The following is a 23,831-nucleotide window of genomic DNA, read 5'->3' as shown; positions in this document are numbered from 1 at the left end:
GCTACCAGTGTTTGTCATTTTATTAATTAAAGTTCTGTATGTAAAGCAGAAGCAGCACTGTGGCTAGGCCTAATGCTATTATTTCTCTCATGGCCCTTCCTCCCCCAGAGGTAATTACCGCAATTTTATGTCTAGAGCATGCCCCGTGTTTGCTATGCATACCTCGTGGCTACTTCACAGCGATCTCTTGAACCCATCAAAATGATCAGCATGGAATTTAGGCTGCAGTTGGACCAAAGGGAACCAAAGGTATCAAATACTGTCCATTCTGCATACATGCCCAAATGTAGGAAATGCTATGAAGGGATGTGCTGTCTTCCTTCACATTTCTGGAGGGCTGCATGAGTTCCCACAGCAGAGGCAAAACCAAGAACGGACACTCTAGTGTGAATTTCATTTCAACAATAGAAATGTTTTTAAACACACAGGGATGTTCAAAGATGTGATTGCTTGAGGCGGAGGGTGGGTATTCCCAAGATAGTCCCCACATCCAGTCACTGCTGAATGACCAGGAATGAGGTCATCATCAGGGACATCCAAGCTATGAACGAAGGTTAAGAATCCTTCTCAACCTGAGGTGCCACAGGTCTGTGATTCTGGGTGTGAACTTGTAATTTTAAAAGTTCTTCGATTTCAACATGGTCTCTTACTAACTTTCAGAGTATTGACTCACTGAAAACCCCAGTGTTTTTGTACACCATCTCCTAATTCACCTGGAAAAAACAAACACCAACTCTCTAGCTATAAATAGCATAATGAAAAATCAACCCAACACAGCAAGAAACAGGCCAGATGCAGATTTTTGATAACAAGCAATTCAAATAAGCTGGCAAATACTTGCAATTATGGAGGCTTAAGAAATGTTGGATTCCTGGCCAGATAAGAAACAAAAGATTCAGATCCCTTCTGAAAACAGCATCCCATGTTTCTTCCTTTCTGAGGCATCATATTGAAGCCAGAAAATACCCAACCAGGGACATCCACATGCCCCCTTTGTAAAAACACAGCAAGAAAACGTGAAGGCTTTGTATACAAATCATAACCATAGGATTTCTGGCTGGTGAGGTAATGGAGTTACAGGTATTTTTTCCTTTTTGATCTTTTTGAAATTTTTTAACAATGAACATCTATTACTTTTGACAAATAGAATAAAAACAATACAATAAATTTAGGGCATGCAACTATTAAAAGCATGTTTATAAAGAATAATATTGATATAGAAAAACACAGGAGATCCAAGAGGGTGGATGAGTAAGTGAAGGCTACACTAACCTCCTCCTACAACCAACCTGGAATTACAACTAAACTGTAGAGAAATCATCGAGAATAACCAACTGAGCACTAGCTGGTGAGAAGCCTTATAACCATGGACAGATGGAAGAGACCACTTCACCACAATGTGACTGGTAGGGAGTCTGGAGGAGGCACGAGAAGGCTGACTGGGCTCCCACAGGTGGAAGCTGAAGTTCTGGAGGGATATTTCAGTGGTGTGGGGTTCCCTCTGAGCAGTGTGGGGTTTAAACCCCAAATGGGGCTCCTACAGCCTACAGCACCAGAGTCATGAAGAAACCCAGATAACACTCAGCTGTGAAAAGCAGCAGGGTTTCTGTCTGCCAGGAAAAGAAACGAGACACAGAGGGCCTCTTCAAGGGCCAATGCACAAAATTTCATCTGCAGCCACTTACCCTGGGCTCTGGCAAAGGAGGGCAGAGTGGACTAGAGATGCTTGAGGAGATTCTGGGGTTGGTGGCTCTGGGGAGAGAACTGAAGGAACAGCTACTGTAACAGAGCGGGGGTCCTTCCCAAAGTCCCCACAGTGCATGGTTTGGGGGATGGGGAAAGGAGATAGTACAACTTTTAAGGTACTTTGCATATCTATGGCGAATTGGTAATTAGATAATAGCTATGCTGCAGCCCAGGGCAAAAGGACAGATGATAGCCTAAAGATACTAGCTTTTCTTTTTCTTTCTTTCTTTCCTTTTTTAGTATATTTTATTGATTATGTTGTTATGGTTGTCCCAATTTTTTTTCTTTTGCTCCCCTCTTCCCAGTACCTGCTTTCCCTCCAGCAATCCCACCCCCCTTAGTTCATGTCCATGGGTTGTGCATATAAGTTCTTTGGCTTCACCCTTTCCTGAATTATTCTTAACTTCTACCTGTCTATTTTGTACCAAACAATTATGCTTCTTAATCCCTGCACCATTTCCCCATTTCTCCCCCTCCCCCTTCCAGCTGATAACCCTCCAAATGATCCCCATATCTATGATTTTGTTCCTGTTCTGGTTGTTTGCTTAGTTTGTTTTTGTTTTTATTTTTTTAGATTCAGTTGTTGATAGTTGTGAGTTTGTTGTCATTTTAATGTTCATAGTGTTGATCTTCTTTTTCTTAAATAAGTTCCTTTAACATTTCATATAATAATGGCTTGGTGATGATGAACTCCTTTAGCTTTACCTTGTCTGGGAAGCACTTTATTTGCCCTTCTGTTCTAAATGATAGCTTTGCTGGATAGAGTAATCTTGGTTGTAAGTCCTTGCGTTTCACTGCATTGAATACTTCTTGCCAGTCCCTTCTTGCCTGCAAAGTTTCTTTTGAGAAATCAGCTGATAGTCTCATAGGCACTGCTTTGTAGGTAACTCTCTGCTTTTCTCTTGCTTCTTTTGAGATTCTCTCTTTATCTTGAACCTTTGGCATTTTAATGATGATGCATCTTGGTGTGCTCTTTTTTGGGTCTAGCGTCTTTGGGACTCTGTGTTTCCTGGACTTATATGTCTATTTCCTTCGCCAAATTAGGGAAGTTTTCCTTCATTATTTTTTCACATAAGCTTTCGATTTCTTGCTCTTCCTCTTCTTCTGGCACTGCTATGATTCAGATGTTGGCATGTTTAAAGTTGTCCCAGAGGTTCCTAAGCCTCTCCTCAATTTTTTCAATACTTGTTTCCTCAGTTTGTACTGGTTGACTGTTGTTTTCTTCCTTATATTCCAAGTCATTTATTTGAACCCTGGTTTCCTTCTCTTCACCATTGGTTTTGTGTGGATTTTCCTTCATTTCATTTAGCATAGCCTTCATTTCTTCCCTTATGCGTTTGCCATACTTAAGCATATCTGTCAAGTCTGCAAGCATCTTTATCACCAGTGTTTTGAACTCTGCATCTGTTAGGTTGGCTATCTCCTTATCGCTTAGTTTTCCCACTGGAACCTTGATGCGTTCCCTCTTTTGGGCCATACTTCTCTGTCTCCTCATCTTGACAGACTCCTGTGTTTGTTTGCCTCTGTGTCTTAGGTAGAGCTATTGCACCTGTTACATTGTAAGGGGCAGAGCCTTGAGGTATTCGTCAGTACAAGGCGACCTGTTTCATCACATTGTGGCGCTGTGTGTGGGGGAGGGGTCTGAGAGGGAACAATGCTGCTTGATCAGCACTCGCCTCTTTTCCAGGCCCTTCTCCCACTTCCACAGAGGCCTGGCGCCTCTCTAGCTATTGCCCTGGCCATTGTTTCCAGAGTGGGTGGGTCTGAGGATGTTCTAGGACTGTGGGGGCCCTTTAAACAAGCAGGCTCCACTGAGAGAGCAACAGTTTCTTCCTCCGCCCCAACCCCCACTGGTTTGCACAGTCAGAAGCAATGAGGCTTTATTGTTCATGGTGCTGGAACCATGAGCTGTGCAGTCTGGTCTGGTGCTGGGAGTGATCCCCAGGTATCCCTCTCAACTTTTAAAAATGTTTGCGCTTTCTGCTGGCCTGCCACTGCTGCCGCTGCTGCCACCACCACACTATGTCCTCTCCACCTGGGCTCCTCCACCCCTCCTACCTGTCTGGATGAGTACTTCTTTTTTATATCTTTGTTTGTTGGACTTCCATGCAGCTCAGTTTTCTGGAACTTCTGGTTGTCTCTAGTTTTGAGGCAGTTATATTACTTCTTAGTTGTGGAGGGAGACACAGCGTGTCTATCTAGGCCTCGGTCTTGGCCAGAAGCCCTTAAGATACTAGCCTTTCCTGAAAGGAAGTTATGCTGCCCCCAGGTAAAAAGACGGATGGTAGGCTTAAGAGACTTTTCATAACAGTGAGGTATGGTGCTCTAGGTCAGCACTTACAATTAGGGAGAGCCATGAGGATAAAAGGAAGTAAAGCCATGTGGTCTAAAAAGGGTGTGGACAGGAGTTGGCTAGGAGGTCTGGTGTGTAGGAAGAGAGCCATGATGTGGCAACTAGGCAGCTTTGTAGGAGAGCTCGTTGGCCATGGGAGGGGCCATGCAGGTGGAATGAGTGTAGAAGAGAAGAGGAGGAGTAGCCGTGAGGAAGGAGCCATGAGCTGGAAGGGGGTTCAGCCACGCTGCCTGTAGAGAAGCAGCAGCTGTGCAGTTTGTAGTGAAGCTGGTCCACAGTGAGAAGGAAGAAGCAGCTATGAAGTTTGTAGTCAGGATTTGGCCATGTGGGCTGGGCTAGTAAGAAAGCAGGCACGCTGCTGCTTTGGTTGTGCCTGCTCCAGCTGACTCCGAAGCCACCAAGAGTCTGCCTTGCAGCCCCAGACTCTATCTGGATTCTTGAAACTTGGGACAAGTGGAGAGGACACTCTCTTAGGACTTGTGCCTTTCCTGGACTTCACCATGATCCAGTGCAACATGCACATGCTTTTCTGGACTATTATATGGAGGCTGATGACATCATACCCCAGATTCTGAAGGAGAGAGCTGACAGATAAGGAATGGGGACCTACTGGGTTTGGTTTTGGCTTATAGCCTTTTGGGGAGCAAGGGAAGTGCTGGGTCTCATGGGAGAACAGGACTCTGAGCTGAAGTGCTCCCAGCTCCCCCAAGATTGGAATATTGTAAATAAAGACCTGTTTTTCTCAATAGTAATTGTTGGGTCTTACACTGAGGCGCCACATGAATGAGCCCTGCTTTACTCGGTAACACTATCAGGATTCCTTGCTGAGTCATTCCCACACTCCAGGAGACATTTTTCTCAGGAAGAACACTCCTCTCCAAGTAGCATCATCCTGAGGGGAAGCAATGGCCCTGCCCACTGAAATTATCCTGCTTCAGCCTATGGTGCTTAAGCCTGACTGCTTACAGCCTGATTAGATTAACACCTAATCAATTTAATGACTGATTAGTTTAACAAGTTTAACATCTGAGGCAGAAAATACAAAGAAACAGCCAAAATGGGAAAACAAAGTAAGAGACCCCAAATAAAAGAACAAGAGAATTCTCCAGAAGAACTAGATGAAATGGAGTCAAGAAATTTATCAGAGAGAGAGTTTAGAGTAATGATTTTAAGAACATAGAAACCATAAAAAAGGACCAGCCAGAAATAAAGAATATAATATCTGAGATAATAATACACTGGAAGGAATAAACAGTAGGTTAGATGAAGCAGAGGATTGCATCAGTGATATGGAAGACAAGGTATAAAAAGCACCCAGATTGAGCAGCAAAAAAGAAAAAGAAAATTAAAAAGTGAGGAGAGATTAAGAAACATTTTGGACAAAATGAAACGTAACAACATCCATATCATGTGAATATCGGAAGGAGAAGAGAGTGAGTAAGGGATCAAGAACTTATTTGAAGAAATAATGACTGAAAACTTTCTTAATCTGGTGAAAAAAAAAGTCACACAAGTCCAGGAAGTTCAGAGAGACCCCAAAAAATAGGACCCAAAGAGGTCTACACTGAAACACACCATAATTTAAATGACAAGGCTTAAAGACAAGGAGAGGATCCTAAAAGTTGCAAGAGAAAAACAGGTAATTACCTACAAGGGAGCACCAATTAGACTGTCCTCTGATATCTCAACAGAAACATTTCAGGCCAGATGGGAGTGGCATGAAATGAATTCAAGGTGATGAATAGCAAGGACCTATAACCAAGGCTACTTTACCCAGTGAGACTATCATTTAAAATTGAAGAAGAAATAAGGAGCTTCCCAGACAAGAAAAAGCTGAAAGAGTTTGTTAACAACAAACAAATACTGCAACAAGTGTTAAAGGGCTTGCTCTAAGAAGAAAAAGGAGAAGGAGAAATAGAGAAAGAGAGAAAAAAAGAAACAGAGGAAAACAGTCTAACAATAAAATGGCACTACATACGTATCTATTAATAATCACCTTAAATGTAAATGGCTTAAATGCTCTGACCAAAGACACAGGGTAGCTGAATGGATAATAAAACAAGACCCATATACATGTTGCTTCCAAGTGATTCACTACAGATTGAAAGATACACAGAGACTAAAAATAAAGGATTGGAAAAAGATATTTCATGAAAATGGAAAAGAAAAAAAAGCTGGGGTAGCAGTACTTATCTCTGATAAAATAGACTTTAAAACCAAGGCTATGGTAAGAGACAAAGAAGGCCACTACATAATGATAAAGGGAACAGTCCAACAAGAGGATATAACCCTAGTAAACATTTATGCACCCAACACAGGAGCACCTAAATATGTGAAGCAAACCTTGATGGACATAAAAGGACAGATTGATAGAAATACAGTCATTCCTGGGGATTTTAACACCCCATTGACTTCAATGGATAGATCTTCCAGGCAGAAAATCAACAAGGAGACAGTAGCCTTGAATGACACACTAGATCAAATGGAATTCATTGACATCTGAGAGCATTTTACCACAAAGCAGTAGAATATACATACTTTTCAAGTGCACATGTAATGTTTTCTAGGATAAACCACATGTTGGGACTCAAAACAAGTCTCAATAAATTTAAGAGACTGAAATAATATCAAGCATCTTCTCTGACCATAATTCTGTAACACTAGAAATCAATCATAAGAACACAGAAAAACACACAAAGACATGGAAGCTAAATAACATGTTATTAAACAATGAATGGGTCAACAATAAGATCGAGAAAGAAATCAAAAGATACTGTGGAATAAATAAAAATGAGGACACAACAATCCAAAATCTGTGGGATACTGCGGAAATAATCCTGAGACGGAAATTCATAACATTTCAGGCCTATCTCAAAAAATAAGAAAAAGGTCAAATGAACAATCTAATTTCACAACTAAAGGAACTTGAAAAAGAACAACAAATAAAACCCAAAGTGAGTAGAAGGAAAGAAATAATAAAGATCAAAGCAGAAATAAATGAAATGGAATCTAAAAAGAAAACAATACAAAAGATCAATGAATCCAAGAGTTGGTTCTTTGAAAAGATAAACAAGACTGACAGACCTTTAAATAGACTCATCAAGAAAAAAAAGAGAAAGGATCCAAATAAATAAAATCAGAAATGAAATAGGAGAAATAACAACTGATAACAAAGAAGTATAAAGCATTGTAAAAAATATTATGAACAATTATATGCCAACAAACTGGAGAACCTGGATGAAATGGATAAATCCCTAGAAACACAATCTTTCAAAAATAAATCAGGAATAATCAGAGAATCTGAATAGACAGATTGCACTTAGTGAAAATGAAGCAGTAATAAAAAATCGCTCAACAAACAAAAGCCCTGGATCGGATGGCTTCATGGGGGAATTTTGCCAAACATTCTGAGAAGAACTAACACCTCTCAAACTATTTCATAAAATTCAAGAGGAAGGAAGCCTCACAACAAACTCATTTTACAAGGCCAGCATTATCCTAATTCCAAAACCAGATAAAGACACTACAAAGAAAGAAAATTATAGGCCAATATCCCTGATGAACACAGATGTTAAAATCCCCAATAAAATATTAACAAATCAAATACAGGAATGTATCTAAAAGATCATACACCATGGTCAAGTGGGATTTATTCTGTGAATGCAAGGTTGGTACATTTGCAAATTAATAAATGTGATTCACCACATAAACAAAATGGAGGATAAAAGCCACATGTTCATATCAATAGATGCAGAAAAAACTTTTGATAAAATCTGGTACCCATTTATGATCAAAGCTATCATTAAAGTGGGAATAGAGGGAACATATCTAAACATAATAAAGGTCATATATGACAAACCCACTGTCAGCATCGTAGTCAATGGGCAAAAACTACAAGCGTTCCCCTTAAGATCGGGAACAAAACAGGGCTGTCTGCTTTCACGAACTCTCTTATTCAACATAGTACCGGAAGACCTAGCCACAACATTCAGACAAGAAGAAATAAAAGGCATCCAAATTGAAAAGGAAGAAGTAAAACTGCCTTTATTTGCAGATGACATGATACTGTACATACAGAACCCCAAAGATTTCACGTGATAGTAACATAATTAACAACCCAGAACAGAAAAACAGGAAGGGACAGAAAAGAACAGAATAGCCCAAAAACAAAGGGAGGAACCTCACCATTGAAGCAAAGGAAGATGTGTTTCCCCCACTGACCCAGTAATCCTGAGCCTGGTCTGATAAGGCTACCAGGCATTCTGAACAACACAAGTAAACTATGATAGTGCAGGAACAAGGTAGCCCTTGAAAGTCTGTGTGTATCATCTCCACTAGCTGGGAAAAGGAAAACCCTGAGATTGTGTATTGATCCCAAGGCCTGGAAGGGGGGAGGGGAGGGGCATTACAGTGCCCAAAGAGAAACCCACTAGCCAATAAGGGAACAACTCACTAAAATATAGAAAGTAACCAATAGAAGCTTACACAACATACACTCGCCCCTAGTGCAGTTTGTTGCTTTAAAAACCAGTATCTGAACCTCTTTGGGGGGGAATTGGTCCTGATATGACAAATTCCCCCTCTCACTGGAGAGTCTCCCCAATAAATCAATTGCTTTGCTATAAGCTTGCTGCCCTCTCCTGATTTCCTGGCGACTCCAGACCCACATCACCAAGAAACTACTAGAACTGATAAATGAATTCAGCAAAGTAGCAGGATACAAAATTAGTACCCAGAAATCAGGTGCATTTTTAAATGGCAATAATGAACTAACAAAAAGGGAAATTAAGAAAACAATCTCATTCACAATTGTTTCAAAAAGAATAAAATACCTTGGAATAAACCTAATCAAGGATGTAAAAGACTCTACTCAGGAAATTACAAGACACTAAAGAAAGAAATTGAATAAGATACAAATAAATGGAAGCGCATACTGTAGTCATCGATAAAAAGAATTAACATCATTAAAATGTCCATACTACCCGAAGCAATCTATAGATCCAATGCAATTTTTAATCAAGATCCAATGACATATTTCACAGAACTAGAACAAATATTTCAAAAATTTATATGGAACCATAAAAGGCCCCACATAGCAATAGCAATCTTGAGAAAGAAGAACAAAAGCCATAGTAATCAGAATAACCTGGTGTTGGCATAAAAATAGATACAGAGATCAATGGAACAGAATAGAGAGCCAAGAAGTAAACCCACACCTTTATAGTCAATTAATATTCAACAGAGGAAGCAGGCACACACAGTGGGCTAAAGATAGCTTATTCAATAAATAGTGTTGGGAACATTGGACAGATACATGCAGAAAAATGAAACTAGACCACCTTCTTACACCACATACAAGAATAAATTCAAAATATATCAAAGACTTAAATGTTAGACCCCAAACCATAAAAACCCTAGAAGAAAACATAGGCTGCAAAATCTTGGATATTGCTCATAGAAATTTTTTATGGGATATATCTGCCCAGGCAAGGGAAACAAAAGGAGAAATAAACAAATGGGACTACATCTAACTAAAATGTTTTTTCACAGCAAAGGAAATCATCAACAAAATGAAAAGACAACCCACAGAATGGCAGAACATATTTGCCAATACATCTGATAAGGGGTTAATATCCAAAATTTACAAAACTTAACACCAAAAAAACAAACAACCCATTAAAAATGGGCAAACAACCTGAATAGGCACTTTCCCAAAGAGGACATACAGGTGGCCAATAGACATAAGAAAAAATGCCCAACATCACTAATCATCAGAGAAATGCAAATTAAAACCACAATAAGAGACCATCTCACACCTGTCAGAATGGCCATCATCAATAAATAAAACAAGTGCTGACGAGGATGTGGAGAAAGGGGACCCCTTTTGCACTGTTGGTGTGAATGCAGATTGGTGCAACCACTGTGGAAAGCAGTGTGGAGACACCTCAAAAAATTAAAAATGGATCTGCCTTTTGACCCAGCGATCCCACCTCTGGGAATATATCTGAAGGAACCCAAAACACTAATTCAAAAGAACATGAGCACCCTATGGTCATTGCAGGGTTATTCACAATCACCAAGATATGGAAACAGCCCATGTGTCCACCAATAGATGAGTGGATAAAACAACTATGGGATATTTTACACAATAAAATACTATTGGATCGTAAAAAAGAAGAAAATTTTACCTTTTGCAACAATATGGATGGACCTGGAGAACATTATGCTAAGTGAAAGGCAAATACCATATGATTTCACTCATATGCACAATCTAATCAACAAATTGAACGAACAAGCAAAACAGAGACAGAGTCATAGATGGAGAGCAGGTGACAGCTAGTGGGGCAGTGGTTAAGGGGTGGAGGGACTGAGCAGGTAGGGAAAAGAACTCATCGACATGGACAACAGTTAAGTGATTGCTGGTGGGAGAGGGGAATAAGGGGACTAAATGGTAATGGGAAAAAATACAATAAAGATTAAATTTAAAAAAAAAAGAAAAATATAACATTAAGAAGGACACAAACTGCTTATGTTGTGTGACACTGAATGTATGAACTCTTTATCTATCACTCTGCTCAAATCCACATTTATCTGTCTGGAAGGAAATGTACCAAGGCGGTAACAGGGGTTATCTTTGGGGAGTAAGACTGTGGGCAATTTCAATTTTCTACTTCATTCTTTCCTGTATTTTCCTAATGCTCCATAATAAACACAGAACACTTTTGTAATCAGAAAAGACAATAAACACTATATTAAAAAAAGCAGCGAGGGAGGAAGATTCTGATGCTGTCGTCAAGTGGGGAAGAGGAGCAGCTTCTCTGCGCTGAAAAGACCGAGGGAAGGGGGCAGCTCTGGGGAGGGAGGCGGGGTTGTGCAGAGGACAGAGCGTGGGCTTTGCAATCAGAAAGAATGGTTCTGTGTTTATATATGAGGTAATATCTCAGGGCCTCAGCATTCATCTGTAAAATGGGGCCAGCTACACTCTCCTTCAGAGTTACCGAGAGGCTTGAATAAGAGTATGTGAGCCCTGTGCCCAGCTTACCAAATTCTCTTGCTCAGTGTTAGGTCCTTTCCCTGGTATTGCAAAGGACAGACAGGGAACACCCTGTCAGAGACAAACAGCTCACAAAAAACAACAGGGCAGCGTGAAGGATACTGAATTAAACATTTTAGTCTGGTGTTTCATCTTCCTGGTTCCCCAGAAAATGATCTTTCCAGTCTCACGGGAAGAGAACGATATTTTCCTTTCAGCTGCATTGTAGGGGGTGTGGTCTTGGGCTGACACCCTCCTCCGTGCCTCAGTTGCTCTGTATGTGATGGGGTGGGTGCTGGAAATGGCTTAGTAACCCTGTGACTGGGAAACAGGATCAGCTCTTTGCAATGGAACTCCTACCTATTTTCCAGACAGCCATTGGAAAGGGAAGAGACTCCAGGTGCATGAGTGCCTGCAGGGACACAGCTGGGGACAGTCTGTGCTTTCAACAGGGTCCTTCCATGTCTGGGTCACCCGGATATGTTATAGCCATCACCAGTGGGAGCCACGAGGTCCAACTCTCTGCCAAGTGCCCAGGAGGATTATATTAACGCCCACGCCTTGACAGTAATTCTTCATTTGTCTCATCATGTAATGGCAGAGGTATTAATTTTGAATGGCTCAAAGGTTTTGAATTAATTATGTCCAACTGCAATTAAAATTGCTGTTGATTACTTTAGCCCATTAGCATGTGTCCTGCCAGCATTAACCACATCTCAATAAGAGGTGACAGACTGCTAGGACAGCAGCTTTGCAGTTCTAGGTACTGAGGTAACAATTCTTTGGGCTCGGAAATCTCAGTGGGGCCACACTTGTTGAATCCTTGAGAATCAATGGGGAGTCTTGTTAGCTTTTATCCTGGACCAGGGTCATGCTCATAACCGAGGGGTTGCCCAATTAATGAATTAAAACTAATTTTTGATTAAATCCATTGGGCACAGCCTCCTGGTGCTAATGCTAGGCACTGTGCAAAATAATGCTCCCAAGCTGCTCATGCGTTACTAATCAACCCAGAGGGGAAATAAGAACACACGCAATGTCTGACTTCATGTTTGCGGTCACTTCTTCATGCCTGTGCAAGTAAGAAGAGGGATGATGATAATAATAATAATAACCCTACCACTCATAAAGTATTGTGGGAAATAGAGTCTTCACATTTTTATTTGATCCTTGCAGGTAAAACAGGTATTTTTATCCCCAGTCAGAGGAAGTGACTTGCTTGAGGTCTTATGGCTCATAAGTGGCAGAGGTGGGATGCAAACTCAGGTGAGTTCAGTGACTTTAGAGTGTGTACACATTTGACTTTGGAGTTGAACATACCTGGTTTGAATTGTGGCTCTGCCTCTTACCAGCAAGGTGACCTTGGACAAGTCATTTAAGTTCTGTAAACCATGGGGTCTGCATCAGTGAATGAGGGTAACAATCTCTCACAGAACCTCTTTTGGCAATGATATTTGCATGTGAAACACTTAGCATGGTGCCAGCCATACACTAAGGGATCGGTACTTTTAAAATGCTCCCTAATTTGGCTTAACGGTTATGAAGGGTCCCCTCCTTCAGCCCCCTGACTGAGGAAAGGCTTCCTTCCCCTAGGGGTAACAAAGAGTTAGGGTGTTTGAGTGCTCTAGGTAAGAATTCGGGATTGCTTTTTAATGTAATGCAGCCAAGTGATCTATAAGTAACCTGGAGACCAGGACCTGTCATATTGAAAATAAGTATTCTTGACTTTTCTGCTGAATAAATACTCTAAAGAGATCCCAGATTCCTGTGGTCTCTGAGGCATGGCTGACCACATGGGGCTTTGCAATGAGAATGTGTGGCTCTCTGCCTGACTGAGGAGCCTCTGTGCCCTTCCCTCCCTCGCTCTCCTGCCGGGCGACTGCGTCCCCATCCAAGCCAGCCCCCTCCCGTGCCGCCTCTCCGGTCCAGGCCCTGCGGTTGCCCACCCTTCTGAGGGAGCTGCCTGCTGACTCCCCAGAGAAAGCTGCTGAGCAACTACCTTTGAAGTCAGGGGTAAGGGTGTGAGTCTTGGTTTCTGCATGTCTGAGCTTGAGACCTTGGAGCATCTCCTGGGACTTCAAGGCTTGTTCTTCCTCAGTGACCGGGGAAGGCTTCAGTCACCTCACAGGGTGGCTGGGGGGGAGTTGGACAGTCTCCATATTCTTTGATGGCTGCATATAGGACATTCTTAGAGCAGTAACGTTATTACAGGGGCATGAGATGGTTGTTACTAGATCTGAAGGTTGGGGCCCCAAATCTTTTCTCCGGTGGAGCTTTGGAAAAGCCATTTAGAAAATGCCTTGGGAACCACTCTGGCCTCTGCCCTCTTCCACTCTGATGCAGAGGCCCATTCTTAGGCCCAGGCCAAGGCCCCCCGAGGCAACTGTCTCCATCACAGTTGGGCGAGGGAGCGGTGAGCAGCTGCCAGAGCTGAGGCTCCCTGGAGTTTCATAGCCAGCACCAGACCAGGGTGACACATGAGGTTGGGGTGGGGGACAGCCAACCACACTATCTATGGGCTTAATGGTGACTAGGGTTGGGGATGGAGTGAGGTCACACAAAGCGAAGCCTTTGGGCTTCAGAGAAAGGCAGCTGGCACGGAGCTCCTCCGCTGGGCTTCTGAATGGGGGCCACCTGATATTTGGCTCTGGGTCATTTCCCAGACTCCCTCTCTGCCTTGGTGACTTTGGTCTAGTTTTATTCTCCTTTCATTGTTGTCCCCTCATTTACTGCTGCAGTCCCATTCACAGAAAGTCTCCCAGGGAAGGGGGAGACGTTGTTGTGTCTTAGGGACTCTGGGCTGTACTGCTGGCTAGCTGTACATGACTGCAGGCAGGCTCCCTCCTTCGGGGGCTTTTTCTCGGTGGGGCTTTGAGCAGGGCTTAACAGGTGGCAGAGGGCAAGTCCAGGTGCCAGCCTCTCCCACATCCGTCTGGGCCACACCTGCTGGTTTTAATGACGCTGAGGAGAGGCCTCCTTCCCTGCAGGCCAGATAGTCCATGCTGCCACGGAGGAGCCCGCAGCCCATCTTCTGCCCTGAGCGGCTAATCAAAGCTGATGCCAGGGGCAGAAAGGCCTGCCCATGTTTGAGGATCCCAGTGTGTATGTATGTGTGTGTATATGTGGGCACATGTGTGTAGGGTGAGGACACAAGTGGCTGCCACTCTGGTAAGGTCACAACCAGCAGCTGGGCACTGACCTACCCTAGGGTCCCACCACCAATCGAGTGGGTCTCATCCCACACTTCCTGGGCCCCTTTCATTCCCGCAGCTCATGGAAGGAAAACCGCTCCCATGTTTTTAAGGGGCAAAGAGGATGAGGGAAGCCCAGTTTTTGCCCCTAGGCCGTGTTCTGTTCCAAGAACATGGTTTAAAATATTCCAGTCACAGGGAGGCTATTCAAATAAAATAGAATCTCAAACCACAAGGGGCTTGTTGAGATATTCAGGCTTCTAGGATGTGTGAAAGGCAGGGGCGGGGCTGAGACAGCCCTGCCACTCTCCCATCGTCCTCTTTATTACCAGCAGCTGCAACACTAGACACATCGAGTGTCTCCCAGACCAGGCGACGTGAGCGAGTGGGTCAGAGAGCCAGCGACACATAAAAGCCACTGCAAGACTCCCCTCCCTGGCGGCAACTTTAATTATTTGAACTAGAGCTCAGCAAAATAAAAATAAAAAATAAAATCTGAATATATTGTAGCTCCCCAGTTTCCCACAGAGACGAGATGGTGGGGAATGGGGTAGGGGGCCAAGAATGACAAAGCTCTCTTGTCTGTAGCTGGGTGAGGCAGAGGTCTTTAAATTTTCATGCCCCATATGTAACTGCAGAGCGACGGAGGTGGCGGGGCCGGCATCACGGCCAGGCGGGTGAGAGGCGGCTGGCTGTGGTGGCCACAGATGTCTGTCTGTAGGAGGGGGCCAGGGCCGGCATGCTTCTGGAATGCCCTGGAAGCTGGCTGGCATAAAGGCACATCCTGGCTGTGTCTCTATCGTTGGTGGACACCTGACCTGGCTCCCTTGGGCTCTGACAGGGGCTCTTCCAGCCCCTTCTTTCTGTCTCCACTGCCTCTGTTCCCTACCTTGTCATTTCCGATTCTTTCACTGACTCATCCTTCTAAAAGGCAAATTACACGACGCCATTTGGGGCCACAGGTCCTAGAGGAAAACTCTCAGCATGGGCTCAGAATAACTCTTGGTCATGGTTGACAAGAACACCTTGGCCAATTACTCTCCAGCTTCAGTGTCCGTTCAAATCCCTGAGGGTGGGGTTTGGAAATGCAGCTTCTGGGCTCTGCTCAGTGATGCCATTCGGGAGGTCCAGGGTAGGGCCCAGGAGTCTGTGTTTATTACATTTTACAAGTGACCGCAACCGGAGGAACACAGACCTGCCAGTTAGCTTGTATCTAGATTTCCATGCAAATGCATTGAAGGTGACACCAGGTCCCCTATGGAATTAACGGGTGATTGTGTGGTTTCTTGAGAAAGCATTTTGTGATATTCTGCAATTACTTCAACTCCCTGGAGGTCCCATGGACCAGGACTGGTCTAGGTTTGGAGAAGAAGTTCGGTGGTGGGTGTCAGCCCTGGAATTCGGCTTGGCTAGCAGCCAGTCCCTGCGGACCTGGCCCTCACTGGAGACCCCCCGCGGCTCCGTGTAGTATCCACCTTCCTGCACTTGGGCCCCACAGCCAACTGAAGCCCCTGCAGGGCTTGTGGGGTTTGAGGGTCCCGAGTGAGCCTCACACAGCCTCACACAGCAGCGCAGCACCCGTTTCCCTGTCACCAACACTCAGCCAACCCAGGAGAAGAGAATCCAACTTCCTGCCTTCTGCATTTAGGATCTGGAGAAAATAAATGTCAAGGCCTCCAGTGCTGGAAACGCATATTTCTGTTTTGGTTATTTATTTTTCTGATGAAAACACTTCCCCCAACACTGAATTCACAGACCCATCAACGCTGGATGAATGGTCTGGAAACCCGAATGTGAAACAACGGTGCGCGGCGAGTGGAACAGACTCACTGCTTTCCCTCCATTACTCCTGCTGAGCAGAGTTCTGGAAAAGGGCAGGAAGGAGCAGAACCAGCCCAGAGCAAATGTAGCTGGAAGAAAAACAAAACGGGCCGGGAAAACAAAACTCCTATTTAAGCTATCAATCAACCCAAATGTTATTAGGGAAATGACGGTGTTGGAAAAATATCAGTTTTACCTTGACACTTCTTGCTCTAAAATCAGGCTCTATTAAATCCAGCAAAGAGCACATTCAAAGATCAAACGCTTTTAAGGATGCCCCTCTCCTCCCAGGTGGGCCAACCACCTCTCCTCATTGAGATTTCCTCTTAAGAAGCCTTCCTTTCCCGGCGCCTGCTCTGAGGCACCTGAGAAATATCAGCGGTGACTGTGATTCCACCATATGCATCAGAGAGCGTGATTTCTCACATACAGTCTAACGTAATAAACCTATTTCCTTGTGCCCTGACTTCTTCCTACCGTAGCTCACAGACATACACACAATCTAGTCAGAGCACCCGGACTAGGCGAGGGTGAGGGAGACGGGGCAGGTGTCGAGTTACAAAATCGAACCAAGACTGAGGCTGTGATGAACAATACACCATGAACCCCTATGTGCTTACTAAGAGGGGAGCCCCAGATTTAATGTGACCATTCTTCTGATTAAAAAAATTCACTGATATATCTTTTTCTGTTCTCGTTGGTTTTATGTCTGTGACTTTTTATTTCAGAGAGCACCTGGAAGGCTTGAGTTTGCCTGCATCTTGGCAGGGACGCAGCCTGGGAGGGCCGCAGCGACCTGGGATCCCTACCAGCCCGCAGAGGGGAAGTGCATTTCGCCGGTGTCACAGTGTCCACGGTCTGAAGGAAAGCAAGTGGCTCAGAGGGCATATGGCTACTCCTGAAACAAGCCAGCAAGGAATTTCTCCTGTAAGTTCCCAGAAAGAGAGGATGGGCCAAATTGATACTAGGTATCGGCTATCTGCCGTGTGCAAGGGGTTGATGCATTGCCATGGCGGGTGATGGGTGGGGGGACAATATAAGCACAGGGGTGGCCCGGCGCCCAGGGCAGAGAGTCTGATTTTGGGCTCAAGTCCTCTTTCTCCCCCTCCTTTCTCCTTCCGTGTGTTTATACCGGGTGCCAGGCACTGCTGGCGAACTCATGTGGAGCCAGGTGCTGGGGTTAGCCCTCTGCACACATTACCCTATTGAACTCTCAGCTCCTTGGGGTAGATGCCCTTATCGTCTCCACTTTCCGGATGAGGAAACCGAGGCCCTGACAGATTATTAACTGCCCATATTGTACAGCCAATCCAGGGTGGAACCTGGCTTGGACTTGGCTGATTCTGGACTTCCTGAGATTAATCACTGGGCCATGTTGCCTCTAAGCACATTTCTTGGTCCCCACAGAATATGACTTTCTGCTCAGACAGGGCAGCACTCCCCCCATCCTCATCCTAAAGAGGTAACAGCTACAGGAACCATTTGGGTGCGTGACTCTGGAGGTGCCTCACTGAATACAATTGATGTCTTAGTGAAATTTACATAAATCAGATTTTGATGCTCTATAAAATTTGAAATGTGTAACAAGAGGCGGTTATTTTTTAAAAAGATTCTGTAGACAGTCTTTTGCAAATCTCTGTTACCCTCCCCCTGTGATGCATTAGATGTATTATACTTTCTGAGTTTGCTTAAATCAGGGTCCAACTGCAAAAGCTCAGTGTTGCTGAATATGGGTGTCTAAGGTAAGATCCTCTGCAGAGGGGACTTTACCATGCTGGTGGGTACTCTCGGCCTAGAAGATGGCAAAGTGGCCCTATTGTTCTACCCCCAGGAGAACAAGCAACCTGACCACCCAGGCTACTTTGCTCCTCTGGAAGTGCAGAGGGGCAGGGTGGAGGAGAGGTCAGAGAGCTAGAGGAACATTGAGACTTGCCTCACATGGAGAGTTCTTCATCGGCGCAAGGAACGTAGTGCTGGTCACTGTAGCACTTTCAGAAGTGGGGACTTCAGTGGTGTTGAGCAACAGGACGTGGTCTGGGGCAGAGAGGAAAAAAGTCATCAACAAACAGTGAAAGATCCCAAGGATGCAGTGTTAGTAAGTGCAGGGTTAATGGGAAAACCTTCTCTAGCCTCAGAACATTGTGGAGGTTGTGGCTTTCTGCCCTCTCCAATGGATAAGACAACCTCTTGTCACGGTCAACAAAACTTGACTGTGCAAAGATCTTCAACTAACCTGCCTGAAAACCTGGGAGAGTATGAGCTCCAACCCCACGTGGTGGTGGAAGAAGCATCTGTCAACCCCCAGAAATGGCAGGGCATTTTGTAGATGGTCAGTTCTCTGGAAACAGGGGCCAGAGTGAGCTCGCAACTTTTTAGGCACCCCACAGAACCCCAAGCAGGGCTTCAGTCATTCATTTCTATTTCTCCCTGTCTCTTAGCAAAGTCTGTGATTGAGCTACTGCCAAGTAACACATTTAGGTGGGTCCAGAACAGAGTAATCAGGACGGGCCAGAAATCTTAGAAGGCACGCTGCCCACTTCTCAGGAAGAATCAAGCGGATGGGGTTATGTGGCCGGGGGAGAAAGGATCTCATACAGTATGTGGGTCACAATGGTTGTCTTTAAATATGTGAAGGGCCACTGTGTGGGAAAGGCTGTAGTTTGGTCCTGTGTGGCTCCAGGAGACAAATCATAATCATGAGTAGAGTTTACAGAAAGGTACAGCTTATCTCCAGGTAAGGAAAATTGCTCTGTGATCAGAGCAATCAATGAAATGAATTACTTTGGGAGGCATTAGAGGTCTTCAACAAGTGCTGAACGTTGATTTGTTATGGGCGCTGCTGGGGGACTATCAGACACAGAGCAGAGCCGTGGAGATAGCGCCTAGCTTGAGCTCCTTTTCTCTCCCTGATCCTGCAGACGGAGCACTGAGGACCATGCGGCGTGCTGTGCCAAGGAGGCTGGGAGGAGGAGCAGGAGCTCTCGGGCCTCCACGTCTGCTGAGGGTCCCTGCAGAAGTCTCCTGGGGCCAAAGGCAGCTCACGCAGATGCAGTTAGCTCTGAGGACCAAGGACGGAACTGGACGGGCTCTGGGACTTTCAGTAGTTGCTCTGGATGTTGTCCACTTTCACACTTCTATAATTATTAGTATTATTATTATTAGTTCTTGAAGGAATCCATAGGATTTGTGATGTCTTGGAAAGTGAGGGATTCTTGTATGAGGGTCTCTAGCTTCACACAGAGCAAGAAAATGCAGGGGAGGAAAGAGGGAGAGAGGCCTGCACTCCAGCCTGTTCTGCAGGGAGGTAGGCCCCAGGGCTTGCCCAGGCCTTACCACCAGGTACAATACCAGGCTGGGCCCAAGCTTGGATGATCTGGCCTCTCCAGCAGCCTGACTCCCTGAGCTAAGCTGGCCTCACAGACCCTCTCTGATCCCACCACGGCCAGTGTCTCCAAGTGTGGAGTCAGCTCAGCCAGGTGTAGGCAGCCATCTCTTGGGTGTGTGAAGGCCCTTTGCCCCTCTGCCGTCTAGCACGGGTCGTGGAAAGAGGGACCGGGCTGCAGGGAATGGACCAGATGGGGGCAAGGTTCCCAGGGTATCACCCTGGGGCCAAGGACACAGGTCTCCCTGTGCCTCAGTCTCACCAGACATAAAGAGGGCTACTGTCTCGCTTACCTCTCAATGAGTTAACGGGCCCGACACATAGTAGGTCTCAACAAATACTTGTTGAACAAATGGATTATTCTTACCTTTCAGTGAATCCTTCACCAGGCTTCTCATTTTAAGTAACAAAAGATGACATCTACCTGGGCCTGTTTAATCACTCTAGAGCACAAGAAGGTCTGAAGAGGGACCCACTTGGGTTTGCCCTGCCAGGAACGGCAAGGTCCAGCTGCCCTGGGGCAGTGCCCCAAGTCTCTCATCTGGCCAGGTGGGCACTAGGGAGAAGAAAAGGGAGTGGCAGTACCTTGGTGGTCCTGGAACCAGGCCTCCTTTAGGGTCTTGACCTGCCACCGGGGCATGTGAGGTGAGAGTGTGCCTTGGGACCAGCCACAGAAACCATCCTCGAAATCACAGTAAAAACCAGCAGGGAGTTTACCTGCAGGGAGAGCACAGGGACACAGTCATTTCCAGGAAGGCCAAATGCAAACTATGCCAATGTCAAGTATAATTAGCCAGGCATGACCAAATTGTTCTCACTAATAACAGCTCCCCAGCGAGACCCTTGATGGCTAATGATACTGATCATAATGAAGAGAGGCCCTCTTCCCAAACCTGTGCATGTGCTGGCTTACAGTTTTCTAGTCTTCAGAAAAAAAATAGCAGTAACAACAACTCCACAGCAATGGGTATTGTTAACCGAGTTTTAGATAGGACAAAGCAGAGGCTCAGAGATGTTAAGCAACCTGACCAAGGTCACACAGCCATTAGGTAACCCAGCTGGGACTTGAACCTGGCTCTTCTATTTCTAAATTCTGTGTTCTTTACCTGGCTCCACAATGACCATGATCCCACGAGAAACCAACATGTAACTCACTGAACTACATTTGGAAGAGTCAACCCAAAGGCAAGAATTTAACAGTGGCAGTGGCAGTGGTGGCCAGGAGTTGGCTTAGGTTCCTCAAATGCCCGTCTCTACAGAGACACATGGTTCAGAGCTTTCTTTTTGCTCCCCTTGATTTCCTAACCCCTTTGCAGTTAAGTGAAGCCACACGAGCAGTTCTGGCCAATGAAATATGAGTGTGTCTGTTCTGGACTGAGACTGAGAAAAGCCCATGGACAATTCTTCAGTGTCTCCTTTCCCCTGCTGAAGGCACCAAGGAGAGTTCTTGTTCCTGGGGATGCTGCTGTCTGATGCCAGCCTGCATCCCCGAGAGATCCTGCGGAGCAGAGGCCCCCTACCCTTAGTGGTCAGGGCCTGTAAGTGTTACATTAAGCCCCTGAAGTGAGGAATGGTTTATTACTGCAGCGTAACCTCGCCTATCCTGACCAAGCAATCCCCGTCACTGGGGCCTCTTTATATCATCTGTTGGCGCAGCAGAAAGGCCCCAATTTCCTTTTCTCTGCAACAGACTGACCTCAGGTCCCATTGAAGAGGCCCCAATCAGCTTTATAGACCATCGATTTCCCTGCTGCCCACAGAGGGAGGAGAAAAGGGGAGTGGGTTAGAGAGAGCTTATGCCCTGCAGTTTCCTCAGAGACCGGCAGCAGGGAAGGCACTGGGCCCTGAGTGCGCCCCTGCAGGCCACCGTGATAGCGCCCAGCAGCCACGGGCCAGGCTGGGGAGAAGCGGCAGGGTGGCGTCCTGTGCAGGAGGGAAGGTGCTCTCGCTGGACCCTCTGCTCTGTGTCCTTCCTCTGTCTCAGCCTTCTTGGCAGCGGCAGGCTAACAAAGAGGGCCCTCACGCTTCCTGGCTGTGACAGCACCTTAGTGAATTATTACTCATTTCCCCCTCCCGATTCTCTGTGCATTTCACACAGAGGCAGATTATAAATTAAAACAGGCTGTCAGTGACTTTGAACATCTCTTCCCATTTATACCCCCCTGAAGAAATCATTTTCCCCCAAGCCCTGCATGTTCCTCTGATTAAAAATCCAAAAGCTAAGGAGATCTTCCTGTTTTATTTTTTATGCCCCCCTCAAGGGATCCCACATCCACTTCTTTTGCAAAAACGAACTGGTGACCTTCCATGAAGCGTCCTTTAGAGGCATGCTTTACTGGGAGCTCCAGCGGAAGATTCTGGCAGGTGAGGGGCTCCCGTCAGCAGGAGGAGGCAGGGCTGAGCTGGGGCCTGCAGGGCATAGGAGCTGAGCAGAGAGCTTGACTGACCGGCGCTGGTACCTCAACAGCCCTGGAACCGGACACTAGGGCTCTAGTCCCAGCCTCGCCACCTCCTGCTGTGTGACCTTAGGCAAGTCACTTCCCCCCTCAGCGCCCTCATCTGTAAACTGGGGTAATCTCAGTGTCAATTTCATAGGGTTGCTTTGAGGACAAAATAAAAGAGAGAGTGTAGAAAAACATTCTGCAAACAGTTGAGAAAATATAGAGTGGCTGCGGCATGATTAATGATTTTTCCCCCCTGGGGCAGGGCGCGCGCTCAAACAGCGGACGCCGCCCTGAGGCAGAGCCAGGTCCCTCAGCTGCCTTTCCAGAAGGGCCTGTGGTGGTTCTGCCTAAGCCTTCCACCTGGGCAGGAGTGAGGAAAGCCATTGGCCTTCTCCACCTTCTAGAAGCCCATCTTTGTTCAGGCCTGGCAAACAATCCAGGGTGAGCTGGGACTGGAAGCATCTTTCTTTTCAGGAGTTAGGTAAATCAGTCAATGGGCAATCTGTGTGAGAATTAAAACCTGGAAAGGCGGGGTAGGGGGAGGTGATGAGAGGTTCCTACTGCTGCAAGCGCATGGGCATGTGCTCAGCAAGGAGCTGCTCTCAGGCAGCTGGTGGGCGTGGGCATCGGGGCGAAGACTCTTGGTGGCTTAGACTGGGTTTGGGAAATTGCTGCTAAGGCCAACTGCTGCAGCGTTGGCACACAGGATGGGGTCTAATGTCAACTTCTCTGATCATCCCTTTCTCCTCTCATTCACCCCGAGCACCTGTGCAGTGCCTGGCACATTGTAGGATCTCCATACTTAGTGGGTGAATGGAACGGGCGTGAGTTCAATCCTCTAACCCCTTGCCACTCAAAATGCGGTCCAGGGACCAGCCACATCTAAACCGCCTGTGAAACTATTAGAAGTGCGGAATCTCAGGTCCCCCAACCCGAGAACCAGAAGCTGTGTTTTTAACAATTTCCAGGTGGTTCCTAACCTCTGAGAAGCACGGTTCTCCCGGACCCTCTTCTTGGAGCAGCCAGATTTCATCGGCTTGATGGCCAAATCAAGCTGTGTGTGGGTCAGTCAATCCCACAACATTTGGTAATTAAGACACCTGATTCCACTCTAAGAGAGACAAATTTGTGGAGTCACGGGAGACGTGACCTTAGCAACAGCTGGAGGGACTGCCAAGTAAAAACTCCAGGCCAAATGACATCGCTTCTTTTCCTTCCTGTGTGACAACTCCGTTAACGTTTTTGATAAATATATGTTATACATTTCCTTGAGAATATAGTCATGGGAAAAAATGGTAGAAGAACTACATCAAAATATTATGGTTATCTCTGAATGTCTGAGAGGGAGGATTATGGGCAATAGTTATTTTCTCCTGTGTACTTTTCTAGATTTTTCAAATATTTTACCACCAACAGGTTTTATTTTACAATAAAGAAACATAAAAAACCTGGTTTTGCCTGGCAGGAAAAGTATCCCCACCAAACAGATGAGATTATTGAACACACGGAGAGGAAGTGAGCTGCTTGCAAACAGCTGTCCAGGGGATGAAGTGGGGCCTTTCCTGGGCAGATACACACCATGGAGGGCACCGCTCGACACACAGGGAACCGTGAAGACACCCTTCAACAGGTCATAGCATCCCAGATGTCTCACTGGGATTGGCGGTGTTTAACTGGAAAAGGGAAGGAGGATGGCGGATGGCTTTGGAGAACGGGCTGGGAACGGACACATTCATGACTGGAGGGAGAAGGGCAAGGGCAATGCTACCACCTCTGGTTCAGGTCCCCCACTTATCTGAGACAGAAATATTGCTCAGGGTTGAGTCTGATCATTTGAATGAAGCTCCGGTATGAGTGAGGA

At 45.7% G+C, this 23,831-nt stretch overlaps 1 protein-coding gene and 1 long non-coding RNA gene across 2 annotated transcripts in view; one reads left to right on the top strand and one right to left on the bottom strand.

The window, feature by feature from the left end:
• The window catches only part of LOC150005695 (uncharacterized), a 109,938-nt gene extending 92,873 nt beyond the window's left edge, over positions 1 to 17,065 (top strand). The window contains exon 4 of the long non-coding RNA XR_016511891.1: positions 16,873 to 17,065. This is a non-coding gene — a long non-coding RNA (uncharacterized LOC150005695). The remainder of the gene's footprint in view (positions 1 to 16,872) is intronic.
• The window catches only part of ALK (ALK receptor tyrosine kinase), a 641,155-nt gene that overhangs the window by 89,694 nt on the left and 527,630 nt on the right, over positions 1 to 23,831 (bottom strand). Inside the window, exons 7-8 of the mRNA XM_090280984.1 lie at positions 20,112 to 20,243; positions 18,078 to 18,178 (exon numbers count right to left, since the gene is read on the bottom strand). Coding sequence (XP_090137110.1) covers positions 18,078 to 18,178; positions 20,112 to 20,243 — 233 coding nt within the window. The remainder of the gene's footprint in view (positions 1 to 18,077; positions 18,179 to 20,111; positions 20,244 to 23,831) is intronic.

The sequence above is a fragment of the Furipterus horrens genome, unplaced genomic scaffold, assembly GCF_987537825.1.
Source record: "Furipterus horrens unplaced genomic scaffold, mFurHor1.1.pri manual_scaffold_6, whole genome shotgun sequence".
NCBI classification, from domain to species: Eukaryota; Metazoa; Chordata; class Mammalia; order Chiroptera; family Furipteridae; genus Furipterus; species Furipterus horrens.
This window is presented reverse-complemented; position numbering and strand designations above follow the sequence as displayed.